Source organism: Branchiostoma floridae, chromosome 14 (genome assembly GCF_000003815.2).
Source record: "Branchiostoma floridae strain S238N-H82 chromosome 14, Bfl_VNyyK, whole genome shotgun sequence".
NCBI lineage: Eukaryota > Metazoa > Chordata > Leptocardii > Amphioxiformes > Branchiostomatidae > Branchiostoma > Branchiostoma floridae.
This window is the reverse complement of record NC_049992.1, coordinates 10,885,898-10,909,012: the sequence shown is the minus strand read 5'-3', so window position 1 is coordinate 10,909,012 and position 23,115 is coordinate 10,885,898. Positions and strand designations below refer to the sequence as shown.

Sequence of the window (23,115 nt, the reverse complement as noted above, 5' to 3'; positions counted from 1 at the left end):
TAAAATGCATAAAGTTAACATCTCAAAGAAAAGGTGTATAGATTATGTGATATTGGCACTAATAGCTAGGAAAATAGTGATATTATAATATAAAGTTGATAAGACTGTGTAGTATGTGAAATATGGACATAATTAGATGTTCCATACATCCATCTATACCCCAAGCATGTAAATAAAATCTTGAAATTAAATGAAGGACTGTTTACTGCTTTCTTTATTGATCCACAGGCAGTGTTGACTTCTAACAGGAAGAAGTAATATGTAATAGTATGTATGTACATATGTGTATAATGTATGATATACATGTCATACTCTAGATTGTTGCATTTGATCACTACAGAAAGCGACTGTTCTGTCCAGATATCATTAAGCACCCTTGCCATGTTGCTAGGTTCGTATGTCCGTGCATTATCCTAGCATTGGCCTAATTAAGAAGTAAGTGCTGTTACAGTGCAGGACTAGTATGAACGTACCTTATACCAGAAAAGCGGCTTGCAGGCCGATTTCAGCTTCTAATGAATTAATAAAGGTTCAAACAACAAACCTTAGTTTTGGGTTACATGATTATGAAGTGTCCACCCTGGCATGGGATGATTTTTTTCAAGTTCAATTTTGGAACAGTCCCTTTTTGGCATAAGAAGGACAGAGTAAAAATTTCTAAATTTGGTCATAAACAAATATCAACCGTTCTACTACTACTAGTTACCTTCGCTTACAGATTTCCTACAGATTTGAAAATGTTTTCCTGAGAGGATGTTGGCAAGAATGGCCAACTAGTCTATAAAATAGCTACATTTGTTGGTATGTTTGTTGTGTATTAGCATCTATAGAATTAATATTCAGGCAGATCTACCAGTGGCATAAGGAGTTTGGCTGGTCAAGAGTCCTATAAAAGTGTCTATTCAGTAGATTAAAACGTATTAGAAGCTGTGAAAACAATATGTTCAGTTTCCCTCTGTCCTAGTCTGCTGCTCCATGCATACATGTACCCAGGTGCATACCCATCAAGTGACCAGTCTAGCATTGTTGAATGCTCAGGCCTGTTATCAGTAGGGATAATCACTGCCCCTCCCACTTGCCCCACCCATCAGGCCTGTTATCAGTAGTGGATAATCACTGCCCCTCCCACTTGCCCCACCCATCTCTTCAAGAAGGGTAAACTGCAAATCCTTTGCATCCAAGTGTAAACCAGCAGTCATTTGATGCACGATGGGGGGGCTGTTGATAGGAGGAGTGATGAACTGAAAGTTTTATCTAAGACCCTGTTTAGATACAAGCTGATTGCGATTCCCTGGTACCTGGACTTAAATACTTTTATACTTTCGTACAACATTGTAGGTTTTCTCAAACCCAGGTAATTTAGGGTCATGACCTAACTAACATAATATATGTTGGCAAAGAGAGAGATCTTCTGCTCAAGTCAAAGATGTCCTTGTTTTTTCGTGCATTTTTCTAGTTTGCTCTGTGCTTCATGCATTTCCTCTCTCCTCCAAAGCGCGATCAAAAGCTTAATTGTTTGCTTCCGATTCCACTTGCCTTGACCCTATAAAGCATTTTTTTCTTTCCAGGCATTATCGATAGGCACAAGAATAAGTTAAGTGAGCAAACTTGTCAGCGTGGCATGTGGTATGGGTCCCGAACTACGCAAACTTTGACCTGGACATACAACCTCCAACTGGGGGAAAATTTGCATAGAATCTGTCCACGTTGCGTTCACATTCAGGGTTTGAGCCAAGCCGATTTGTTCGCAAGTGTCTCAAACTACCTCTCAAGCATGGATTGCAAATGAGCTGGATCAGTGAAAATCCAAGCCGATTGGAGCGTTCACATTAAAAAACAATGACCTCTCCACCGCAAAGCCAACACTAAGACGAAAATTTTCAAAGTATTAGGCGAGGGAAAGCAGGACTTCGGTCGTAATATTTTGGACTGGACAGTTGGACTCTAGGGGATCGTAGTATTTTGGACTGGACTCAGGGGTTTGAAGCATTTGGACTGGACAGTTGGACTCTAGGGGGTCGAAGCTTTTGGACTGGACAGCTGGACTCTAGGGGTCGTAGTATTTGGACTTGGACTCAAGGGGGTCGAAGCATTTGGACTGGACAGTTGGACTCTAGGGGGTCGTAGTATTTTGGACTTGGACTCAAGGGGTCGAAGCATTTGGACTGGACAGCTGGACTCTAGGGGGTCGTAGTATTTTGGACTTGGACTCAAGGGGTCGAAGCATTTGGACTGGACAGCTGGACTCTAGGGGTCGTAGTATTTTGGACCCGGACCCTAGGGGTCGAAGCATTTGGACTGGACAGCTGGACTCTAGGGGTCGGAAGCAAATTTTGGTGTCGTCAACCCCCCCTCTATTTTTTTTTTTTGGAACGGCCCATTCCACCCCACCCCCATAAAACTGCTGCATTCTGTCCAATGCAAACTGAGCTGGAATTTGCCGGCTACCAATTTTATTATATATTAAACTTTCAGCTTTGAATTTCATCAGGGCCAACCCCCATGCATACCCTTAGGGCCCCAAAATCTTTGTGCGTCGTCTATAGTAGTCTGTCTAGTTGGGGACCGGTGTAAGTGGGGCCAGCTGGTAGTGGGGCGGGTGCATAGAGGCGGGAGGGCGAAGCTTCTCGAGCTGGTTTCCCAGGGTTATATATCTATATTATATATCTGTGACTAACGTCCCTGGCTACTTCTGGTCCCTAGTTAATAAGTGACCTGCAATCCACGTTATCATAGCTTTAATATGCTCAAATTTATTATAACTTAGCCCCTGGATACAAATCTTAGCTAAACTTGCCGTAAACTTTGGACGAATCGTGCAGACGCGTGCCCACCTCCCCACTTAGCCTACGCTTGGCCCGAATACAACGCTATGCTTTGCATTTGCAGCCGCACATAAGGTTCCAGTGCTTACCAAAATCTTTAAGTCTGTAATAAGTTCATAGAAACTTACATAGCTTTTACGGGAAGCTTTAACGGAACTCTTGAAGTTGAAACCATGCCGCGTCGATTTTTTTCAGCAGGGCGCCGCCATCTTGTAGCTTTGCATAGTGGGAGATGTCAAAGGTCAGTCAAACTAAGCAGAAGGAGGATTGCAAACAGGTTTTGGACCAAAACTTCAGGATTTCGTGGTTTTAAGACCAATTTGGTGTAGCATAGAAGTGACATAATGATTCAGAAGGCACTGTGGCGTGCAGCTAACTTTGTATTTGCCACTTTCTTTGGATTGGCAACTTATGTCCAGGTAATTTTGTCTGACGAAACTTGTAACTATACTTTTAACGTTAGTTAGTAAGTAATGGTTGTGCCAGCTGTGTCTAACGTTATGCATATGTATGTTACATGTAAGTTATATCCAATAGAAAGGAAGAAAGCATCGACTTATTAAGTGTGATTGGCCGTGAACTTAAATTTCGTTTTGAAGGACATGGGTATAATGTTTTAAAGGTGTAAAATGAGTGAACTTGAGCATGCAACAAATGTATGATTTTAATACCAGTTATATAGTCTAAGTCATTGAATTTGCCTTGTCTTGAATTACTTTACAGAAAAACGACCCAGATCCAGAGCTTTGGATGGTAAGATGTTAAATGTTATTATATAAACTTGTTTGTTTGTTGTCAATCTATTAGAACAAGGGCACTGCTATTAAAATTTGTCACGAAGAGAAAGTCCTAGAGGGGAACCCATATGTTACAAGGTTTAATCTTAGTATGTAAAACTGTAAGTCTTATATTGATTTTTGTCTCTCAGGTTGAGAGAGTTGTAACAGTGGTGTTCAAGGACTGCCAAACCAAAGACGCCTAACGGCTTTAAGCCTTTTGGTTGAACGGTTTGCACGTTCGATTTGTGATCTGCCGGCCAATGTTCGATACCGGGTGGTGGCATGTTGTTTCTTTCTATTCTACTTGCCGCTCTGGTTGTTTCACTGTCAAAAGATTTGACGTTTGTATATAAAACTTTATTTTTTAAATTTTTGCTGTCATAATGTGTTCTGACTTTTGTCTCTCAGGTTGCCTATGGAGTCCCTGTAGTGGTGTGTCTGACCATTGCTTTGTCAGAGGACTCAGGTGGATATCATGATCCCTTAAACTTTTAATCCGATGAAATACATCTAGGTATTGCCTTTGGTTACTGTGTATGTGAAAATTGTACTACTACAGTACTTACATTATATTTTAGCAAGGGTTTACCGTATTTGCACAAATGTTATTAAACTGTGACCAGGCCTCCTAGCAGCTTTAGTTGGTGATGCAGAAGGATGTTCAGTTTATTTTATCTTTGTCATAACTTTGTATAACATTGAATATAGTTTTCAATGATGCATAAACATCAACAGTGAATGCTATTTTCTAACTGTTTACATACGAGTAAAGCTAAATACTGGTTGATACCTGATGATGATGTACTAGTAAATTTCAATAATAGCAATGGCTTTAGAACAATGTCAGGAAGGAAGTGCAACTGCTTAAAAGGTAGTTTCCTTACTTTCACTGGCTATGGTTTACTTTTCTGCGATTGTTGCACATTCCTAGAGAAAAGCCCTGTGCAGGTGCTGGCAGGTGCCCACCTGTTGCTGTGTGTAGCAGCAGCTGGGAAGCTCCTGTCTGACATGACATCACTGCAGCTGGCACACTTGTTGAACAGTGAGGAGGGCAGGTAAGCAGTGGGACAGGGAGACACATGCATGTTAGGAAATGAAACTGTTTTTCATCTGCATTGTTCATATCATATTTACTGATTGTTACTTTACAGTCATTTTGGTATCTGTATCAAAATGGCCAGTATCTAACTACAGTACCATTAATTTGGCATTGCATTATTGAGCTTTGTTGTTCTTTTTCTTCTCCAGGGAGTTTGGAGGTCTGCTGCTTGTGATTGCGTGGCTGCTTATCACAACCCAGAGGTACGTACTACTACAGAGGTATCACTCCCAATAATTTTTGTCACCTTGTTCTTCAAACGGTTAGTGTTACTTAAAAGTTGAAGGAGTGTTGAAAGATACACAGCACTGTATTACATGTACTACAAAAATACATATCTTGGATTGAATTTGTTGGTTTTTCCTGGCATTTACTTTTTTTTAGAGATGATAAGATTTTTACGGGTATTTTTTTTATTTCTTAAGGCCTTCCACTGGAGGCTGGAGCCCATGGTTGGCAGCCATGTTGTCAGTGGTACCGATGGTACTGTGGGGGTACTACCACTTCTACTCTGGCTTGGTACCACTGCAGCCACAACACTGCCAGGGTGCCATATAAGGAGATGAATTCAGCCCTTGTATCAGTGGTACTTGTAATGGTGGTACTTTGGGTACTATTTATCTCCAAGCAGATGTTTGGATGATTTTCTAGCTGCCCTGCCTTTCTGACTCACTACCATCTCTGAGTATATCTGTAGACAGTCATTGCCTTGCTTGGTATGTATTCCCCATATATAGAGTTATTGCCACAACCATTCTTTACCATAGTCTTAGGTAGCAATAGGCTATAAGTATATAGAGGGTAGTGTGCTAGTAGGTATATCTGTAAGTATATCTGTATGGATCATGGTGAAAAAGAAAAATTGCTTCTCCTTGCAAGTGCAATATTTTCCAGCAGGCAAACTGCTACTTCAAACCTAGATTGTTTTGTATGTAATGAATAACACAGAATAACGAAGGTTAAAACCACTGAGGTGGTAAAAAAACAGTCAATGTGGTATTATATCATGATCAGATGTGAAATTTTGAAAAGACGAGCGTTGGTAATGTAGCTTATTATACCATACGCGTAAGAATTTTGAAGCATACTTTGTTTTGTGTGAAGAATGCCCATGAAGTTTCAATCTCTGTATTGATATTATTATTATCATTGTATTGCTACCATATTGATATGCTTTTGTGCATTTGCAGTATATGTACACACGTGTATATATAAGGCCTTAGCATGTATGCAATTGGTCAGTTATTAAGTCTAATTGAGATGAGGTTGGAGTTCCTTTCATGCTTAAAGAAAATACTGCAAATAGATATTCTTGGTAAAATGTTGTGACAGCCTCACTTCTTCTCCTTTATGACCTTTACCACAGACAAAGTCAGGAGATGACAGGCATCACTCCCTTTGGAAACACACAGACAGACAGACAGACAAACAGACAGACACAAGCACTGTCAGACATAAGTGCTGAATTCTCTTGAGGTGAAATAGAAACCTGTCATGACTTTGCAAAGAAGGATATGCCAATAAGTACAAAGAATCAGAAAGACTTCACCAAATTATGTCCATATGAGTGTAATATCAAGATATCATAATGGCTTATTTTCTTTCACATCAATCTTAATCTTCTGTCAGCCCTGCTTGGGTGTGAGTTCTAGCCTCACAGGTTTATGACCAGGCTTTTGGGGACCTCCACTCCCCTGTAGTTTGTCACCACGCTGCCCTTGAAGTGGATCTCGACACGTGTGACCCCGCTGAGGTCCAGGCCTGGGTTCAGACTGGGCTGGAGCTGGATGATCCAGGTGGTGAAGGGAGTGGTCTGGAAGAAGTAACCTGTGAAACTCTGGTGGACTTCACCATCCACGATGATGTCACTTCCAGGAAGACCTAGGTTGAAAGGGGGAGGGGCTAGTTACAAGCTAGCATATGGTTTGAGGTACTTTAAATGCAGAAATGTTCGCAGTGGATTAATGTTCGCGGTATTTGCGGTGACCACTTTACCGGGAACTTAAAACCACTGCGAACATTTTTCTATTATGGTATTAGACTGCCATCTGTAGTGTTACAGTGAACTTAAATCCACTGCGAAAAGTCCCTTTTCCCGCTACCGCGAAATCAAATCCCCGCAAACTTTAATGCATTTACATGTACTAAATATGTGCAGGGCGATGGATTGTGTGTAATCAAAGTTGAAGGACCCTGGCAATACTATGGCCAGGAGCCCTCAACTTTGACATGTTACCCACAATGCATCTTACTGTTCATGAACACTTCACACTATGAACCAGCTTATTGCTGGATCATGAAAAATTTGAATATCTGTGTGGCTAGCGCTATCTGTAGGAAAACGCTTGCTAGAGTACTTGTACTTCTACATAATACAGGACAAAGGGTCTCAGGGCACATTGTGTCCTGGGAACCAAGGTGCAGCTTGTGTGACAGGTGGTGGTGCGTGAAACAAATGAACGAAAAAAAAAAGAGAATTATATGTACAACAGCCACACTAGTAGGTGCAAAAAGGGGCCCTAAAGCTTGGTTTGGGCAGGGAGGTCAAGGTAACTGGCCAACCCTGTCTTAAACATATCAAGAGTAGTGCATGATACAAGTGTAGCGAATCATTTATTGGTCCTTTGTTATGTTTCCTTGTACCTTGAGAGTTTGAACATGACTCACCATTAGGGTTGTACTCAAACCTCCTCTTGACAGGCAGGCTGGCGAACTCGTAGTCCGTGCCCTGGTACCGATCCAGAAACTCCCCGCTGTTGCTGATGGAAACGCGCAGGTGGCTGCCGGTGTTGTCGGCCCCTGTTGGGAGTAAGATGATTTTAAAAAATGTATGTTAGGGTACAGACATGGCAATTCCACCGTTAGAAATCAAAATTGAAGTCTGTTGGCATAGATCTTTGCCAGCATCTTTGACAGTACAGGCAGCCATTCAATCAATACAAACAGCACTTATCTTGTAAAAGAAAATCAGCTGAAAGAGTTTCTGTTGACTGATTGTGGTGTCTACCTGTAGAATCACTTGTTCTGCCAAATTGCAATCTAGATCTCAACATTGTATTGAAAATATATTCTGTTGCTTTGCATCCCAAGCCTAATATGGATCCAAACACTTGTATAAGAAGCATATCATCAGCAGGAATGATCACTGACATACCTCTGATATATGCCCGGACTCGCTCAATTCTCACACGGTCCCACCCGCTGAAGGTGGGGTTACTCAGGTCCAAGGTGAAGCTGAGGGAACCAGTCTCTTTCAGCTGGTCGATGGGGCAGCTGTCGATACCCTGGCAGTCATCTGCGTTGATCTAGAAAGCAAAATTAATATGTTATATAGATATGCAAAAGTTATGTTTATTCCTTGTCTTTAGACTTAAAATGCTTCATAAAAGATAGATGATGTCCAGTTGAAACGTATGACTGATTCCAAAACCATATCCAGTTGCTTGAGTAACTACTTTTTGGTGTATCTTATTAACTGGATGTCTAACCCACATCGACGATAGATAATGTCAACTCAACCTTGAAACTTAAGAACATACCGTTATTTCGATGTGAGGTTTGCTTACCAAAACGTTATTGCCAACATTCCATTAATTTGTCTTCCGTAGGTGACGCTATAAGGCTATATTATCTCTTTATTAGAGATTAGACTATGAATTCAAAGTTAAAGGTGAAGTTGCTATAATGTCTGCCCGTGACCTTGTACCCTAAGCCTTGTTAGTACCGGTTATATACAAATTTTCAAAAACTAGGAGAGTGCTTTTTTTTTTAACCGTAGTGCTATGCCATAATCATTACAGCAAAGTTGCATCTAAAACTTACAAAGTTGTAACTAAGTCTTACCGAGTCAGACAGATGGATCTGGATATCGTCAAAGGGTTGTGGTACTCTGGTGAAACTGCCTAAGCTGGCCTGGGCATCACGGTTGGCATTGTTGATCTGATAATGGGGAACCACAAGTCTGATTGGTTAAAACTTGAATGATAATAAAGCATATTGATCAGTTAACAAAGGCAGGATCAATACAAACTTGCAGGTATGTTTGCTTGTGTTGGTGTGTGTCTGTAGTAATTCAAATCCAGTTGGGATGCATGATTTGAGGAGTAACATGGTGTAACCAGAGACTGACAGGATGGGAAGATTACTTGGCCCGGGTCGAAATTTGGTCTCACGGTCTGGCAGGAAGTGATTGGTGCTGTTGACGAAGTCAGGGCCGGTTAGTCTTTAAATGTAGATATCAAATGTAGTACTGTTCATTAACTAATTAGAAAATGTTCTAAATGGGTCTTTTTTTGTACCTTTTGGAGCAGAGTGAGCATGTCGTCACTGAGGCTGGGTCTGTAGCTACTGCCGCACTGCCGGAACTGGAAGTAGAAGTACGATCCACAGTAGTCCAACAGGATGTTGTTCATGCCAAGTTTGACCTGGAAAATACAGAACATAAAACCGTTATCACCAGTAACTAGGGTATTGGTAGAGAAGAGTGATGTATACATTTATTGAAGAATCATGTAAGTTGTTGTAAAACATGTCGTATTACATTAAGGTGAGTCATATTAGAATGTGTTGTGTGAGCGCGAAATGCTAAGCTTTACAAGTAAACATGCCTGGAAGGCTTGCATCCCGGCCGCAGCTTCTGTCTCGAGACTGATCTCCCGACGACTTTCGTCCAGAGAGATCTGCGCCTGGATGCGGTCCCTCTCCCGCTCAGACGCCTTCAGCCACCGCTGCCCGCTCTGGTACTGCACCATCATCTGCGCCAGCGCGATGGTCTGCTCACTCACGGCCTTCCCCCATTGGCTAGTGTCCGACAGCGCCCGGCGGTACTTCCCGGAGCCCCTGATCTTCTGCACGTTGCCGTGACCGAGCAGCACATCAGCGGCGACCTTCAGGTTCCCCCACTCCACCAGCGACACGTGCAGGTCTGCGGCATGTTGGACATCCAGGATGTAGTTCTCGTACTCCGCTAGCGCCAAGTCTTCAACTGCCGCCATGGTTTCGTCGAGAAGTGCGTCGAAGTCGGCAAGATCGTCAAACAGGCCCGACAGCTCTTGGATGGTGTTGGCAATGTCGACCACTGCACCGATCAGCTCTTGTATGTCCTCGACTGAGTCGTCCTCGGGGGGTTGAGCACCTAACGTGAAGATTGATAAGATGGCCCTGAGGAAGCCAAAGGCGGCCTTCGCGGCTTGTTCTTGCTTGTACTGTTCGATCCCATCCTCAAAGTCTCGTCGTGCACTGTCAAGATCCACCTGCAAAAGAGTGAGATTTAGTTGAATCATACGATTCCTTTAGTCATCCGCATACACGGTATTTGAATCGGTTTTAGGTATTAGCGCTTGTTCCTGTCTTGCATTATAAACGTCATTTAAAATGTGGTTTGGAATTCCTGAACAGTTTTATCAGGTTGGTAACTGTCAAGTCATGTCACTCGATAACAAAGTTCTTGGTTCCGGTCAACTTCAAGGCCATTCTAGTCCCCTTCCTCAAAGAGGACAATTCTGACGCACTACAGGAAGGGGTCGCTACGAGGGGCATTCAATAAGTAATATCCCTGACCCATTTCCCATAGCAGGAGATTAATGAAACTTGGCACAGTTATTAGTCTTTCTCTACATAGGAACCACCCAGAGTTATGCATTTCTCCCAGTATTTGATGTAGCTCTGGACACCGTTCTTGTAGGACATCCCAGGTTGGTCCTCCGACAGGTGCCTCATCAATGGCACAAGAGGGACGACCAGGTCTGGGAGCTGTTTCCACAGACTTCCGGCCATGTTTGAATTCAGGATGCCAGCGTTTTACAAGGTCATATGATGGGGCATCATCACCATAAGTTTTTTTCATTTCATCAAAAGTCCCTTTTGGTGTGTGTCCTTTCAAATACAAAAACCGGATCACTGCGCGACACTCAACTTGCTCCATTTCACACCTGGTCCATTTCGCACCTGACTCAGTTCAAACACCAGTAAATCAGTAACCACAATTAGTTCAGAGCTGTTTTTTGCAACATAACCCATAGAGATATGACTCATTACACATGCAACATTTCATCTAGATCAGACAACTGGCAATGGGTCAGGGGCATTACTTATTGAATGCCCCTCGTACTAGCAAATGCGGTCCCAAACGTACTTACGTATACATGTATTAGGAATTCGAAGTCCATGTAGTGTTTACAATGCGATCCCAATCGTAAGGTATTTGCATACATACAAGAAGTGTTGATATGTACTCTCCGTACCTTTGACTCCTCAAAGCGAGCCTTCATGTCCACCCTGGTTTGTTTGGTGCGCTCAATCTCCTGCTCCAGATCAGCCAGGTCCTGTTCCTGTAGGTACGTGACGTCATCGACACGTGCCAGCAGGGCCCGTGCCGCCTCCAGCCGCACGTTGATGGACTGGGTCCTGTCCATCAGACGGTTATACTCCTGCCGGTACACGTTGATCTGCAACATACACAAGGGGATGCCTGGTTGTTTTCTTGTCATATCCATAGAATATCAGTGGCTGTATACAGGTATCCGTTCAGGTTTATATCAGTTCTTCTTTCCATTGCAATGTGCGACCGTTACTTTACATTGCTTAACATCTATACCCGTCGTACTCTCACTGTTGTCTAATTTTGTAACGTAGACAAGTCATGAAGAATTTATAGCAATATGTACATGTGTGATTGAGAAATAACAGATGTCGTGAAGAAGAACCCTACAACATGCAAAGAATATCTAGAGCTTATCATGGGACCACAATAACACAATGAACCATCCCATGTGTGTGTTAAAGAACAGACAAACTATGGATTTTCTTCATTCCTGACTAGGAATAAGGTGTAATAAGGAGTAAAACAACAACTTGAGTAAACATGTTAACTCACCTGGCTGTAGTAGTTACTGAGCATGTTCTGGTACACAGCCATAGACATGTACGGCACGTAATGGTATCCGGCACCCGCCAACTGTGCCAAACAAAATGGCAAATAGAAGTTAATCTATTATTTGAACATCAGAAGAACATCTTTCTTTACCATATAGAAATATAAGCATTCTGATTTGGTAGTAAACGAATATTTTTGTAATGTTAACTTTGTCATTTTGAATTGGTGTTGTTCGTACGTCGTTGCGTCGACGATGCCCAAAATACCACATTCTTTAAAAGGTATTCCTTCAATGGATAGCATGGATGGACGACATCGGAAAATGTGATTAGTAGTAGTTAGCTTTTAAGCTAAAGCCTTTAAACGCCTCTTGTCATACTCGTCGATGTTGGACTAAATTTGATTAGAAATGAATTTTAAAAATCACGGGTCTTAGTGGAAAGTGTGCAGATGTTGACACACTGGCAGCACCAAATCCGTAGGTGTTTTTGGCAGCTTTAGACAGATTAGCCGTGAGGCTCGGTGGGCGTCAATCGACCGTCATGGGGGCAGGGGCTTGGCGAGTATCGAACTAAGGACCTACTGATTCTGATTCCAACGCTCTAGCCGTTGCGCCACACCCTGACAGACACACTAAATTTAATAATGTGATACAATTTTGTTAAGCTATCAATTTGAAAACAACACATGAAAGAATAAACAGCATGCTAGCGTTGTATGCTACTACATGTATCGGCTTACCTTTAAAATTTAGATACATCAAAAGTTGCTATGTTGAAATCTTAAGATAGTTCAAAAGTGGCTCTGTCGATTCCCATCCGTTTTTCCTTTGTCAATTTGAAAGTTTTCCTTTATTACCTTGAGCTCCGACCTTGCCTGGATGGCGTCATGATGCACGGCACCTATAGCTCCACCCCTGCGGGCCTGCACAATGGTCCAGTCCACCATGGTCAGGGGCAGGCTCCGCGGGTCGCTCAGGTCGTGGCTATCGGCCAGGATGCGGGCACACTGGACAGCCAGACCCAGCACGTCCTTGTCGGCTTGGACCGTCAGGGCGGAGTTGGACGTCTGGCTACACGGGTATGGCATCGCGTAAGACTCGTTCGTTACCAGGTTCACCTATAAAAGTAACATGACAAAGAGGTCCATGAGATAAGTTTTTAACTGTGTCATGCATGAAATAACACCATACATCACAATTTGCTTTCCAACTAATATTTCTTTTCTACGTGTTGTTTAAAGAAAAAGAGGCTAAAAAATTCTAGAAATGAGTCCCTTCTCCAGATTGGCCACAAGCTAGTCAATTTGTACAGAGTTATTGAAGGCAGCCTCAGATAAAAGTATATCTTGAACCGTTGGCGGGGTTTGTATTATTGCAGCTTTCGTGGTGACTTCTATAAACCGCTCAATCATAAACCCGGGAGTAGGTGTTCTACACTTCTACTGTACTGCATAATGTTTTAGCCACTAACTTTAAACAGCGCCTATTCCCTCCTATTTCAGAATAAAACCAAGATGAAGGTAAATACATTCATACATTAAAAGAAATTTTGTGCAGAAGTTCGCCTTACCTTCAGACGGTCTCCGATTTTGATGTTGATCTGCCGCCAGTTGTCGTCCAGTAGGCCACAGCTGACCATGGGTCCGGAGTGCTGACCGCTCGGGAGGCTGAAGGACAAGTAGCCGTCGTCCGTCCAGAACTGGCGTGCGTTTATGGTCAACGCGAAGTTGAAGCTGGAACAAGAAAAAACAACTTTTATTTAGAGGTATGAACAACATTGTACATACTTTCTTGCTACCCTATTTGTTTCGCACGGCCCTGCTAATAATATGTCCTCTCTTTGTCTACGCTCTTTTTCTTTGTGTAACAAAAATGAACTTTTCAGTCGATTCTGTAGCCTTCACCAGGACGACTGACCGAAGCTCTCCAAACACGTGACTTTGTACATGACTTACCTAACACCCACTGACGTCACCACCGTGTCGGCATAGATGGTGACCGACTGCGTGACGTCACTGACGTAATAAAACAGCTCCGACAAGTCGAAGTAGAGTTTCTTGATGACGAGGTGTGCCTGCAGCCTGCTCCAGTCCTGGGGCCCGTTCAGGTAGCTCGGGTCCCCGCAGGCGGAGTAACAGTTGGAGGAAGGGCAGGATACGCCCGGGACAGTCTCCGGCTGGTAGGTCCACGTGAAGCGGACGAGGGTGCTCGACGACAGGTAGCTGGAAATGGGCAATGGAGATCAAATTTCTGTTCGTCAGTCGCTTTTCACTAAAGGTGGACTCTCACTACAGTTGCGGCAGCGGTGCGGCACTTCGAGGTTCATAGATGACTCGACTGATTTCAGAGATAAAGAACGAATTTTCTTCCGTCATACTTTTACGTATTACTTGATATCTAAATTATCAAAAATCGCGAAAATTTCATAACACAACAGTGCCGCAGTGAACGAATCCCGCAGTGCCGCACCGGTGCCCCAAGTGTAGTGAGAGTCCACCATTACTTTGGACAATCCCTGCTACCATTTATCATTGGATAGCGCAACGTTAGGCTGACGTCACATTTCCAGCCGGGCAGTTATGGGGAACAAAAAGAATGATATAAAAGACGAGAAAAACACAAAACGGACCAAACATAATTCAACAGCATGCCTTGTGCATATTTATTGGCATAAACTTTAATTGTTTCGTTTTCGAAAACAGCCCGGCCGGACCCCGGGTAGAAAATGTGACGTAGGCCTTAAACAGGAAGATTGATATATATATGGCCTCCTTCGCGCAGTGTTGACCGTGGTAAAATCCTATTTGATATCAGCCCTACAGCTTTGGATATGGTTTGACTGTCCTAGAATTACAGTCTTTACCACATAGGGCACATCTGTAAGCAGACTCAGGTCTGTTGCAAAGGTCTTTCTTCAGATTATCGCAAGGTACAAACTAAAGAAGCACGTTGACTGTATAATGCAATGTGACAGTAAGCTAACATCCTCAAATAATCATTCAATCAAACAAGCTGTCGGTCAGAATACTGTAAATGTTTTTAAGTTCGCGGGGATTTAATTTCGCGGTAGCGGGAAAATGACTTTTCGCGGTGGATTTAAGTTCGCGGTAACACCATAGACTGCAATCTAATATCATAGTAGAAAAATGTTCGCGGTGGTTTTAAATTCGCGGTGAAGTGGTCACCGCGAAAGACCGCGAAAACCGCGAACATTAATCCGCCGCGAACATTTCTGCATTTACAGTAGTACGATAGTATTATCTATCTTAAGAACCTACAATAAAATGTAGGTTTGTAAGGCTTTGGGATATCTTCTGCTTCCTTATAGTTTTAAATAAGGCGACTTAAGCTTCTGCTTTAAGGATGTTACGTTCGCTTATAGGGAACTATCGGAATCTCAGGCATCGCAGCATATATAGATATCTGGCAAGGAATGCCGGAAGTTGCTATAAAACTGAACTTACAAGTTCCTCAAGTTGGGTATGTTCAGAACGATCCCCATGTCGAAGTTACTGAACGTGTTGCCATTTAGCTTCCTGTAAAAAAAAAAACATTTTGCGTCTCAGCAAAATTGCAATTTTTCCGTCTTAACATTTGGGTGGCGATTCTACCGATTATCAACGTTTTGCCCTTCTGGAAAACGCCATGTTTTGCTATTGTCAACAGATATATAGTATTTATTTCATCAATAGGCTTATCGTTATTTAACGAATGAAGACCTTTATTGCACATTTTGCCCCACTGGGCCAAGTGCAGATCACATGGTAAGAATCACACATATGTAACAATGGAAACAATCATACACATCTATATATGCAGATATGCGTCTAATCTATCTATTACAAACATGTAGCCGGCTGTAGCATGTTATTACAACATTTGTCTTCATTTTACTGACGATGCTTGCGAACCCATATAATCGCGCCCACTGTTAAGATATATGATGGCCATCTTTAGTAATGGCGATAAGATATGTTATTTAGATATCCTTTATACCTAGGTAATATTCCCATTCAACGATAAGTCAAAAGTACTGTAACACGACAAACATTTGCTTACAATGTCTGAAGGCTGCTGAGGTCTTCCATGATTCCGTAGGGCAAGGTGCTGATGTGGTTATTGGACAAGTCTCTGTAGAAAAAGTACATCAATCAGTCGATATGACCACTCTGGTGTTGGTCTTAACCACCATATGACACTGAAATATTCATAGTGTGAGATATAAAACTTCGGAAACAGTTAAAGACTATGTGCTTACAATGTGTTGAGCTCGTTGAGGCCGGCTAGTGTGGCCACTGGAAGTCCATGGAGGTCGTTAGAACTCAGATCTCTGTGGAAATTGTTAGAAGATAACAAGAAATGTTACTAAAACGGTTAGGAGCATAGTGGGGTGGTATATAGTATCAAATAGCGCCGAAGCATTTTTCGTCTCGTAAATGATCGTCGTCTTTCCGAACGGCCGTCGCCATATCGCTGTCTTCATACCCCGGTCACAGTATCCACAATCTTCGGGCGTATCCATGGAAGATCGGCAGATGTGTATTTTTCACCTGAAAACCGTCCCTGTCACATATAAGCCATACTTTGTACCTTGTACAATTGTTGTGCAATAAAGTTATCATTCTCAAGCGAGACTCGAGTGATTGCCGCAGAATCGTCGTCCGATCGATTTTCGCCAAATATGACAGGGGTATTACCATATCTGAGCGTTTTGATCATAACTCTTTGAGGGGGAAGACAACACTTGGAAACTTGGAAACGGCTCAGTGGTAAGAAGCACAAACTTATATAAATCAGCATTTTAATTACATATGAACGACAGTATAGTGATAAATGGTAAAAAAAAAATCGAGAAAAATTGTATCACTTCTGGTTAGAACCCCAATCAAGAAGCCTTAACCCTAACCAATGATCAACCATGCCAAGAAACATCGCGATGTGGACAAAGCGTTTTTATACACTTGAAGTGACGGGGCGTGCTGTGCATACATAAAAAGGCGATGATAGACCGTTTAGTAGATGGATATATTAGCAGCGCCGACTGTAAATGCGGTCAAATCAAGTTTAACACACTTGAAATCCGGACAATGAGAACTTGCAATCTTAAATCCTCATTATCTGGTTCTAATAATGACAGTACAGGAGGTTTAATCTCCAAGCAGATCCTACGGTATCATAAGATAGTATCAAAAGCTGGCAGAGGAGTGAAGCCGGCCTATGAGTGTGTTTGACTCCCTTTGGCCAGCTGTACTCCTTAGCCAGCTTTGATACATGTGCTATCTTATGCCACTGGTAAATCTGTCTAGAGATTACATGAGGTTTATAATTGTTATAGTCTCACAGATATCTTGTGCTTCTGGGGACGAAGAAGTCCACGGAGGTCAGAGAGCGGCTGTTGCAGCTCACTCTCTTGTCGCTAGAGGAGCACGTGCACTCTCGCTCGCCGCATCTGTTCCAACCACCTGGCATTGAAATTGACAAAACAGCATATTAAACATATTGTGGTGACATTTTCAAGAAAACTATAAGCAGGGTTGCCAAATTACGATCGCAAAGTAGTTTTATTGTAGTACTATTGATTGTTATGAATTAGTATCCTGCGGTTAAACATAACCTCAGGATACTTGAGCGTAAGCACGCTCCATTTTCCTCACGAACTAGAGTTGCTGACATTTGCGCCCCCTTGTGGTTAATTAGCACATAACAACTCATGTGGGGTCGAGTGGCGTACTAGTATACGACAGAGTGTTCGGCTCAGGACAAGTGATCCCAGATTTGATATCTTGTCATGTCACCAATTACAACGTATTGCCCTTAGGAACTGCACTTTACACGACTTTCCTCCCTAAACCAATGTGTAAAAATGGGTGACTGACTTCGGTTTGGGAGATAAAATGGTGAAACACCTCGCCTTCCAATACCCAAAGCCTAAAAAGGCTATGGGGCTTCCATCCGTCTATTCCTTGTGGCACTGTTAAGGTCTGTTAAGATAACTTACAAATAACACTTGAATTCAGTGCCATATTGTCCTTGTTTGTCTGAAAAGCAAATTTTGAAGAAAAAAACTCACGATAATCGGCCCCGCTGCTGCATGTGCCCGTCTGACACCTGGTGTTCACGCAGCAGTAGTCTCCATCGGGGTTACACTCGGCAGGGGTCGCCAAATCTGCCGAGTACCCGTGTCCACATCTCCCGTCAGTTCGCCAACGGTAGCCTGGCGGCAAGATAGAACAGATGATGAAATCAACACATTTCAAATACGATTCTCTGGCTTCAAGTATTTTCTTTTAACTGCAAAGTTACTTTTCAGCTTAAGTCTGCTAGATACGTTTTCATTTGTCTTCGTTAAGGTATTTATTTCTATTTTGTAGCCCAAGTCTTGTTCGTTAGTTTTTAGAAAGGTTGAACAGAGATTGTTGCAAACAAACACTGATTTTATGCATGCAAGCTTGTTTGTACTGATTCTCTGTAATGATATATCCGATTGATACTTGCCTGTCTTGACTTGGTAGTAGTCAATTCCGCTGGCGGACTGATAACTCGAGGATGCAGTTGTTCGGTCAGACGAGCTCAAATAACAACATCTATTCAAGGGTGAAACAATACATGTAACGTTAGGAAGCCTTGGGTTGAACGAAATAAGACCGTCTTTACGTAGGGATAAAAATAAGTCCGCCCCCATTAGCCTGTAACAAAATGGCTGCATCATTTTTTCTGTCAAAGTTTGAATTGATACATGCATTTCGAGTGATCGAAGTGTTTTTAATGATTTATATGGTAGACATTTAGTAATCCCCAATCAGATTTACCGGTGGCATAAGACAGTATCAAATTTACAAGCGCCAAAGCAGTGTCCATAGTTGCCAGTGAATGCTGCGTTTGCCTTTTGTGTACTGTCTTATAGTACCGGTAAATTCAATTGGAGAATAGACATTTATCACATTTGGGTGAAGTCAGATGTTGTTTTCACATTTAAAGTCTATAAAGATACTGTGTACGTCTTAGGAAAACATACCCCCACGAGTGAGTGAAGTCGAAAGACTTGCAGGAGAAGGAGGTTTCCTGAAGACACCGTTGCTGACAGTCGTCCACACTGACGCTGCACAACACCAGGTCATTGTTGTTGGCGAGTTGGTGACTCCTCTGGACCTCGAAGTAGTCGGACAATGCGCCTGTAACAATTTAACGTTGTGTTTTAAAACGCGAAAAGAGAAAATGTCTAGTTTAATTAAGGCAAGTTGCTTTGCTCAGTAAGTAATCTAGCTCGGTACCACTGTGGGATTTATATTCAGTATAATGGCTAATGTATAGCTGTCGAAGTAAATTCAGTGATATCTAATTACCCATACTTAATACAGACTATTCGCATCGACACTGTACTTTCTTTGAGGATTCAGAAGATTCATATTTCAACTACATGTAAAGTGGACATAGAATCTGCTTTTTTCGTCAGCAGACGTTGAAAGAGTGGTGTTGAATGGCCGAGTGACTGGGCTAGCGGACGCGTGTTCGAGAGGTCACGGGTGGGATGCCTGGCATTGCTGGCCAGACGTTGTATCCTTCGGAAGTCTTTCCTTACTGTGACTCCACCCAGTTGCAAAAATGGGCGCCTGACTTCGATTGGGGAGGTAAAATGGTCGTTGAAGGAGAAGGATGGGCTTGACGTCCAAATGCTCAGTGCCTTAAACATGATAGTAGATAACGACCCAATGCCCCCACGGCTTAAAAAAGGCTATTAGACTATATTTCAGAATTTTGTGACTCTCACCAGATTTCACCTCGTGGTAGTCGTGCGAGCTGGAGGAGACGTAGGAGCCCGAAGATCGCGTCTTGTCGCTCAAGTAGCAGCAACCAAAGGAACGATCAAAGTAGAAGGACCTGCGATTAAGATTAGACCATATCATCGTTAGACAAGAGAAAAATTCCGTTCATTCATTCATCTATTCACACAAAAGGCAATCTGAGCAGAAGGTATAACACTAGATAGGTAACCCCACTTTTATTCGCGGCGTAACATATATACATTACTTTTGTTAGCAACAAAGTATGTAGGGATATCAAGTCTACAGACATTTGGTTTTAAACTGAAATATTTTGAATATGTTGAAGTTTCAAACCACCGTCCCTGGTTTTTTTTAAACAGTGGATCTAAGGTTACACCGTGAATAGAGGTGAACTAACGTTAAGTATAACACTACGTATTACAAATTGTTCAATACCTGCATTGAAACGTTGCTTGCATGCACTTCCGTCCACAGTCGTCAGGCTTGAGGTTACACAGGACCTGATTGGCTGAGTCCTGGAGGCGGTGGTTTTTGAACTCCGTATAGTAATCCAGCCACGCCCCCGGCTTCAGCTCGTAGTAGTCAGTACCGCTTCGTACCTCGTAATGGCTCGGGTCGGTCTCTGTGTTGGACTCGCTCGTTCGGCAGCAGCTGTGTGTGCAGTTATTCAATGGTTTTCAATAAAAATTTGATCAGAAATGTACATGCATGCGCATATGTTTCTCATGTATTTTGTACAGGAAAGATAGAATTTGAAATGAAGCTATGTTTCGCGCAATTTTTTTAGGGCAAGACAGTTATAGGAATCAAGTCGAGCTGTTTAAGGGAAACGGACACACAGACATATGCATGTAGTCGTCTCTCCCAATAAGGAATACAATCTTTGATGTCAGAGCATAGGAAACAAGACAAAAATGAAAACTACTGGTATGCTACGCACTTTTCACCTGCCTGGATGATTTCTTTTCGTTTGCGTGTAATCAATATATTTGCAAACTCCTTCTTCACCTTAAAAAGTCATGTGCAGGCCAGGCGAACATGTCGCTGAACTCACGTCGGAAAGTGACTGTTTGCCTACCCCATTGTCTCTCGAGATGATGCCAACAACAAAGTTCTGAATGACCCTCACCTTCCGTCGTGCTCGAAGGAGCGACAGTTGTAGTCGGAGTCCGTGTGACACCGCCCGGCGCACTGCTCCACACTTATGCCGCAGTACGTCCTGGTGTCGTGTCCGGAGATCCTGCGGTCACTTCTCTTAGTGAACTCACTCAGGGCATCTGTACAGCATAACATGCTACTGATATGGTGAGAGTTTTCATTTCTTATTCACATGGAGGCATCTACGTACAGTACAAGGTTTTACTGATAGGGTTAGAGTATTTCTTATTCACATGGGGACATTTGTATGCCCACCTTTGTCTTTATTTGTACTCAGCGAATCGTAGCTCACGAATGTACGCACAACGTACCCATGAAACACCGGTACCAGTGTACCTGATAGTGTTCGTCAGTTGATATTGCAATAACAACAGGGAAATCATGTAAATAAATAAGATGTTTGCAGTTAGGTGACTATTACGTAAGCATTTTCCGTCATATTGGATGGTTAAACCTGAAACCTGTTGGGTAAATTTATATCAACATTCATATGTATTTAATAACAATCATGTAACTAGAATATTGTACACCTTTATAGGTATGATTTGCCCACAATCGTTCTACAAACATCACGTCTGTGAAGTCACATGATGCATGCTTTCGTAGGTTTATGCATGTTTTTACTCTTTTAGGGCGCCCTAAGCAGCGACGTGTAGTATTATACTATCGTTGTTTCAAGGATATTCCTAAGAGAGTCCTTAACCTTTGACCCCTAAGGCGTACGCCAACCCTCATTACCAGATAACATGCGCTCACTCACCACATGGTGTTTTCACATGGAACGAATATGATTAGCATTGTTATCAATTATGGGGCTAACGTACGGCGGGTGTTACGATAACACACAAATAAAGATAATAAAAACACATAATATGTTCATGTGATAAAAGCACGAAATTATGTTGCGGCAGTGTTATTGTGTAAGGGGTGAAGTTTTGTCCTTTGTAATGCTTTATGAGTGAAATTTTCCTTTCTCTTCTCTTTTAAACGTCTGTGGTATTTTAAAGAAAATTACCGTCATTTTTATTTCTTCCAATTAAAAAAAAAATTCTAAAGAAAATCATACTATACCAAAAATGTCGAAGTTTGTGAACAAGTGAGTACCAATGAGTATGGTATTTGAAAAAAATGGATTTACAATAAAGCACAATAGCTGACACACCTCCTTTCAAGTTTCTTGTTTGAGGAATACACAATAGGCTTTTCATTAAAAAAAAACTTTCAATAGAAATTTCATCTCAATCTTTCTAGAAACCCACACTATGGTACAACTTGATGTCATTGAAAAAGACAATATTGTCGACAGAAGAAGAGTATAGGCACTTCAACACAATTCAACATGGACTAATAGTGCGACTTACCCGGTCGTGCTTCTGACAAAGCCAACACACCCAGCAAAACTGTCAGACACAACATCATTCCTCCTGTGAATGAGAGAGGCAAAATCACTTTAAGGTAGGTTTAAAAGCTTGTTCGAATTTCAGGTTGAAAGAGTGTGCCCAAATACGATATCCATAAGGTATTCTCGTAAGGAATCGATTTGTCATCAGCATTGTAAGTACAAGTTAGACGATAAAACAAATGAAGAGAAAATCTCAAAGTCAAAGTCGTATACCTATAGAAGCCTTAGAGGCTGACCCGTCTCTGTTGTTGTGCAGTCCAGTTCTGAGTGGTCAGTGGTTTGACAACCCACATGAGATCACGTGACTTATTTACATGAATAAACATTAAGATGTTTTCATGATACTATAGCGGTATCACGTACGAAAAGAAACATAGCTTGTTTTTTTTTTGTCTTTCGATGCGTTAACGTTTCAAAATTGGTTTTATGAATTGAGGTCAGTCAGTTTTTCGACAGGTTTCGATGCCTTGTTTGTCGTGTTAGGTGCTTTGAAAGGAGAGTTTTAAACGTTTTTATGTCTTGTCTTTCTTTACATTGTAAAGTGATTTATGATTGCCACAGCGCATATCTTATGAACTAAATTGACACATTATCTGTACGAAATATACGTTGACATTTTTTTGTGAAATTCAACGTAATAAATGGCAACGTTTCCCTTCCCTTCAAACACAGGCGCATACGTATGAACTCCAAAGATGAACTGTTCAAAGTACATCGCAATTTATTCATCAGCACATTTATTGCAGTGCCTCCACAATCACCGGGACAATGTGCTAGGTAGGCGTTTGTCTTTAATCTAATATTACATATCATATAGATAACGTTTATTAAAATGTATGTTGGTTCACCGCGATGATTAGAAAAGTCTTCGTGTTTAGAGTCTCGCCTAGCAGCTGCCTAGCTCTCACAAACACTCTTAAATACTCTTTTACGTAGTGAGGAATTTTACCATTGTTGATATTGACAAAGTACATCGGGTTTGAAAATGGATTGTAAAAACTAATCTCCAAGCAGATCCTACAATGGCATAAGATAGTACCAAGGAGTGTAGTCAGCCAAGAGGTGTCCATTTGCAATGTAGCGAAACACACTCCTAGGCCGGCTTCATTCCTCTGCCAGCTTTTGGTACTATCTTACGCTACCGTAGGATCTGCTTGGAGATTATTAAAAACGAGAGAATTTTTGAAAACGCT

At 42.0% G+C, this 23,115-nt stretch overlaps 3 protein-coding genes across 3 annotated transcripts in view; 1 reads left to right on the top strand and 2 right to left on the bottom strand.

The window, feature by feature from the left end:
• LOC118431001 (thyroid adenoma-associated protein homolog) overlaps positions 1 to 3,238 on the bottom strand; it is a 46,869-nt gene extending 43,631 nt beyond the window's left edge. Inside the window, exon 1 of the mRNA XM_035842049.1 lies at positions 2,954 to 3,238. The gene's annotated coding sequence lies outside the window, so the exon portion shown is untranslated. The remainder of the gene's footprint in view (positions 1 to 2,953) is intronic.
• LOC118430114 (transmembrane protein 220-like) lies at positions 3,058 to 6,024 on the top strand. Its single transcript, XM_035840824.1, has 6 exons — positions 3,058 to 3,066; positions 3,549 to 3,578; positions 4,013 to 4,070; positions 4,536 to 4,659; positions 4,853 to 4,906; positions 5,129 to 6,024. Exons 1-6 carry the CDS (start codon positions 3,058 to 3,060, stop codon positions 5,259 to 5,261), a joined length of 408 nt encoding a protein of 135 aa, XP_035696717.1. The 3' UTR covers positions 5,262 to 6,024.
• A 232-nt stretch (positions 6,025 to 6,256) lies between these two features.
• Positions 6,257 to 22,223, bottom strand: LOC118430998. Its single transcript, XM_035842044.1, has 23 exons — positions 22,136 to 22,223; positions 21,882 to 21,944; positions 20,492 to 20,639; positions 19,798 to 20,013; positions 19,347 to 19,456; positions 18,594 to 18,750; positions 18,074 to 18,162; positions 17,649 to 17,792; positions 16,920 to 17,040; positions 15,837 to 15,908; positions 15,638 to 15,709; positions 15,043 to 15,114; positions 13,534 to 13,800; positions 13,149 to 13,311; positions 12,436 to 12,696; positions 11,578 to 11,658; positions 10,946 to 11,149; positions 9,311 to 9,955; positions 9,002 to 9,127; positions 8,547 to 8,642; positions 7,858 to 8,008; positions 7,371 to 7,502; positions 6,257 to 6,584 (listed from the first exon to the last, which is right to left on the bottom strand). The coding sequence occupies exons 2-23, from the start codon at positions 21,937 to 21,939 to the stop codon at positions 6,358 to 6,360; spliced, it is 3,612 nt and encodes a 1,203-aa protein (XP_035697937.1). The 5' UTR covers positions 21,940 to 21,944; positions 22,136 to 22,223; the 3' UTR covers positions 6,257 to 6,357.
• Between the last annotated feature and the right edge of the window lie 892 nt (positions 22,224 to 23,115).